At 42.9% G+C, this 5,379-nt stretch overlaps 1 protein-coding gene across 1 annotated transcript; it reads left to right on the top strand.

The window, feature by feature from the left end:
* On the top strand, nucleotides 1–628 carry LOC123519780. The gene is made up of 2 exons (XM_045281287.1): nucleotides 1–302; nucleotides 409–628. The coding sequence occupies exons 1-2, from the start codon at nucleotides 1–3 to the stop codon at nucleotides 626–628; spliced, it is 522 nt and encodes a 173-aa protein (XP_045137222.1).
* The last annotated feature ends 4,751 nt before the right edge of the window (nucleotides 629–5,379 follow it).

Genomic DNA, 5,379 nt, shown 5'->3' with positions numbered 1-5,379 from the left:
ATGGTAGAGCGAACCCACCGCACCCTAAAGGCTGCGCTGATGGCACGATGTACTGGACCAAACTGGAGGGCCCAACTACCCTGGGTCCTCCTTGGGATCCGGACATCGCCCAAGGAGGAACTACGCGTCTCCCCTGCTGAGATGGTGTTTGGAGAGCCCCTCGTTGTTCCAGGAGAGTTCTTTCCATCATTCTATACCACTGATGATGGCAACTACCTCGCCAGACTACGCCAGGCGGTGGGGAAGTACCGGCCATGCGTCCAGACACACAAGAAGATGCCCCCACAGCAGAGAGAGAGCCTGTAAGTTCGTCTTCGTGAGGAACGATGCTCACAAATCACCCCTCACCCGCCCCTACCGGGGACCCTATGCCGTCCTGGAGCGTAACTCCAAGGCATTTCGTCTCAGCATAGCTGGACACAGCGACTGGGTGTCCATCGACCGTTTAAAGCCTGCCTACTTAGAGGAAGAAGAATCTACGTCGACATCACCTTTTGTTGATGGCCATACTTCTATGTCAGACCACTCATGTGCACCTCCTCCTACACCAGTCTCTGCAGATAGACCTCGCCTGGCCTCATCCCGCGCAGGACGGCTCATTCGACAGCCCGAAAAACTTGATCTTTAACCAGGCAGGGACTCTCTTGTGGGGGGAGTATTTGTAACGTTGCTTGAGTCACCCCTTCAATCAACACAATCTCCGAAGAGAACGGAGCAGATTGACGGTGACTAAAACAAAATTACAGAGATATTTTAATATTCTTTTTCTATGATTTTGTGATATGGCATTTGATCAAATATGAGTGTAGTATTATGTTTAACATTTATTGTACAAGAAGACAAGTGTAATAATTGCCTGTTACTTTAAATACCACCACATGGTTGCATAGGATTTTTAGGATTCGCATTTATTATCTTATAACTTTGTGTATATGTTCGAGGTGTCAATAAACTGCATCAGCTACTGGAATCAGCTTTCAACTCCTTACATCTCTCCCCCTCAAATAATTTTCTATCCATCTCAATGTGCTTCCTTTTAAGCCACCCTTCTCCTCTAAATTCCATAGTAATCTTGCATGTGGCACTTTGTCAAACGCCTTTTTTAAATCCAAATAAATACAGTCAACCCATCCCTCTCTCTCTTGTACTCTATCAACTATTCTAGAATAGAAACTCAATAAAATAGTTACACAAGACCGTCTTTTTCTAAAACCAAATTGGCTATTTGATATTAATTTGTTGTCTTCAAGGAATTTGATCCATTGTTTCTTTATTATTCTTTCACACATCTTGCATATTACACTAGTTAGTGATACCGGTCTGTAATTTAAAGGTTCTTCCTTCCTTCCGCTCTTATATATGGGAACCACCTCAGCTCTTTTCCATTCTACTGGTACTGTTCCATTTTCTATTGAGCATTTTATGATGTATATAGGACTTGCTAGTTCTTCCTACATTCTTTCAGTATTCTGCCTGAGACTTCATCTGGTCCCATTGCCTTCTCTTCATCCAGTTCCTTCATTAATTCTTTTATTTCAAGCTTGGTTACTTTAATCTCTTTCATATAGATTGTCTCTCTATTACTCTGTGGCCTCTCAAATTTGGATTCCTTAGTAAAGACCTCCTGGAATTTTTTATTTAATAGTTCTGCCATACTTTTTGGGTCTTCCACCATCCCATTCTCTCCTTTTAACCTTTCTATTGTTTCTTTTTGCCTAATTTTTCCATTTATGAATCTATAGAACAATTTTGGTTGCTCCTTACATTTTTCGACAATGTCTTTTTCGAAGTTCTTTTCCTCTTCCTTCCTCACCTTACCATATGTGTGTGTGTGTGTGTGTGTGTGTGTGTGTGTGTGTGTGTGTGTGTGTGTGTGTGTGTGTGTGTGTGTGTGTGTGTGTGTTATTCACCATGGCCACCTGCTAGTCACCCAGCCAGCCTTTCCCCTACAGAAAGAGCTCAGAACTCATACTAACCAATCTTCGGTAAAGTGTGTGTTTCACCTCGGTCGCCTGCTGGTCACCCAGCCAGTCTTCCCCATTACGGAGCAAGCTCAGAGCTCATAGACCGATCTTCGGGTAGGACTGAGACCACAACACACTCCACACACCGGGAAAGCGAGGCCACAACCCCTCGAGTTACATCCCGTACCTATTTACTGCTAGGGGCTACACATTAAGAGGCTTGCCCATTTGCCTCGCCGCCCCGGTACTCGAACCCGGCCCTCTCGATTGTGAGTCGAGTGCAAACCACTACACTACGCGGTATGTGTGTATGTGTGTGTGTTTTATTCACCATGGTTGCCTACTGGTCATCCAGCCAGTCTTATACCTAGGGAAAGAGCTCAAAGCTCATGCTGACTGATCATCTTCAGGTAGGACTGAGACCACAACACACTCCAAACACCGGGAAAGCGAGGCCACAACCCCTCAAGTTACATCCCATTCCTATTTACTGCTAGGTGAACAGGGGCTACACATTAAGAGGCTTGCCCATTTGCCTCACCGCTTCCTGGGACTTGAACCCAGACTCTCTCAGTTGTAAGCAGAGCATGCTGACTAGTACACTACGTGGTATGTGTGTGTGTGTGTGTGTGTGTGTGTATTACAGGCCCCGAGCTAAGCTCTCTGTGTCCTGTCTCCTTGTCCACTCCTGTCATATCTCTCTTTCATCTGATTGACACACACCGCGTCAACGACATCACTGCTCAGTTAATTCCACTTATCAATACTACGATGCGGGAAACTGTATTTTCTCACGTCATTTAGACAGATGTCTTTTATTAATTTTTTCCATGTCCCCGGAGATGATTACTTGTGGTCACCTTTATCAACTCTCTGTCCAATATGTCAATCTTGTTCACCAATTTATACATAGTTATCATGTCTCCTCTTGTTCTTCTCTCTTCTAATGTGGTCTGCCCCAGTTTCCTCATAGTCTAACTCCCTGAATCCTGGTACCATCCTTGTTGCCAGCCTCTGTACCCTTTCCACCTTCTTCACATTTTTCTTCATATGTGTGTGTGTGTGTGTGTGTGTGTGTGTGTGTGTGTGTGTGTGTGTGTGTGTGTGTGTACCTAGTTGTAGTTTTACAGGGCCTGGGCCTGGGTGTGTGTGTGTGTGTGTGTGTGTGTGTGTGTGTGTGTGTGTGTGTGTGTGTGTGTGTGTGTGTGTGTGTGTGTGTAGTAAGGTGCATGTAGTTTTGTGTGAAGGAAGGGAGGTGTCTTTAGAAGGCAAGCTATGACTGGTCCCCCTCTGTGTTCTGAGACACAAAGAAAATGCTCAGTGAGGTCACAATGGCTTTAATCATGACTTCATAGCACACCTTGATATACTGCATTACACCTCACTGTGAATAATTATCATTTTGGCAGGTCTTCCTCACTGGTAAAATCTTTGTGTGCATGAAATTTATTTATGAGTTGTACATGCAATTATATCTCAAATCTGTGCTATTGGAGTTTATAGCCAATATAATCTCAGCTTTTTTCACTAGTTTTCATGATAATTGAGACTTTTATAAGACATATTTCTTCTATACTCTTTCCATCCCAAGCTAACAGTTTTAAGCTGGAAATTTTTGAAATTATTTCTTGGAGCAAATTGGGTGTCATGGCAGACCTGTTCAGTTTGCATCTTCACAATCAACACTACTGCCACCTACTGATCTATAACACTAATAGGGAATGCTCCAATCATGCTTGGCAGTTCTCTAACCACCTGCTGATGACTCAAGCAATAATAAAAACTAATAAAGCTTCATGTTACAAGGTTAGGTTGGATTGGGTTGGGTTAGGTAAGCTGTATTAGGTTTGTATAAAATCGTTAGGTTTAAATTTTCTTACTTTTCCTTGGGTTGTTTTTCTATGATTCATTTTATTTGGGCCTCATTATTCAGTTAGAAATCCTGTTTTCCAATCATTCCTGCCTGCAGCTTGAGGGGTGAGGAGGAACAGGAAAACTTGGTATTTACAATGGGAATTACCCTTAATTCATGTGAATCAAGTAAAAACAACCAAGGAAGGAAGAACTCAGTAGACAGTGAAGATTCAGTACAGTAAAACAAAAATATACTTGTTAAATAAGAATTCTTTAGACATAAATACACATAATTAACATTACAATAAACAAAACCAAAGAGAAAAAAGGGACAAATTCCTATTTTTGAGTAATGAAGAAGGAATCAAATGATGAGGAGAGCTCATGATTGAAGGTGACAACACAATGAAAGAAGAGGAGAAACTGCTGGACTGCTGTTCCTACTTCTTTCTAACCATCACCACCATTTTCCCTCATAGTGCCCTGCAGTGCTTCTTGAGACGCTCCCTAAAGTTTTGTTACCTTTTTAAATCCATTCTTTTTCTTTTAAACAAATCTAGACATCAGCCTTTTAGTCACCAATAAATCCTACCAACATGGTTGGCAAGCTCCCTCTAGTTACATGATACCACTTCCATCATAGCATGGATAATGTTGTGTTGAGAGCTACATATGTCACTAAAACACCGCAGAACACAAATACTTAAAAACGAATTATATTAATACTGCCGAACAAACCCATGAGTCATTTACGAGTAAAACCGCAGGCCACACCCACAAGTCACCAAAGCAATGCAGAACACACACACATCACTGCAAAGTCATCAATACACACCTACCCTGAAGTGCCTGTAGAAGTCACCAAGTTCTTCGTACGTTCCAGGACAGTGAAACTCGCTTTTAGGGATTACCAAACTCAAGACTCAAGAAGACACTTAGGAGTCACCAAAGCACTCAAGAACATCAAGAACACTCACCTCACTAGTATGACGAGTCACCAAGGTTACTGCTCTCCTGACTTGTCCACTTTCATCTCTCCTTGTGCTTCCCGTCTCCTATTAGAGTCTCCATATCCTCACTGTCCTGCCTTGGTTTCAGTTCGGTTACTTAACACTGAAGTCAGGGACGACGTGCCACAGCCAGTCGTCTGTTTGTTTACGTTGCTTGGCGATGCTTGCCATTGGGACCTTGATCTTGGTACTCTGTGTTCTTCATTCTCCTTGGCACAGTTATCTTTAGTAAAGTGTTGAATAGCTATATTATGATAAATAGTTAGGGTGTGTTCATGCTAAGTGGTTTCACCCGCGCAGTTCAAACCACGGGAGTGCAATTATTACAATGTTAGTTGATGGAAGCGTTCACCAGCGGCCACAACCACAATACGTGCTTCCTCGCGCCAGGGATATCGACGACAGGTGTGTTGAATAGTTCCTCCTTCTTGAGTCAAGATTTCTCCCGCGAATAATCTGATCTGAGGGCGATTTATCACGGCAGGAGCAAAATCGCTCCACCATACGTCCGAACTGCTTCCGTGAACAATTTTAATAGAAATCAATTACTA

Source organism: Portunus trituberculatus, chromosome 46 (genome assembly GCF_017591435.1).
Source record: "Portunus trituberculatus isolate SZX2019 chromosome 46, ASM1759143v1, whole genome shotgun sequence".
Taxonomy (NCBI): Eukaryota; Metazoa; Arthropoda; class Malacostraca; order Decapoda; family Portunidae; genus Portunus; species Portunus trituberculatus.
This window is presented reverse-complemented; position numbering and strand designations above follow the sequence as displayed.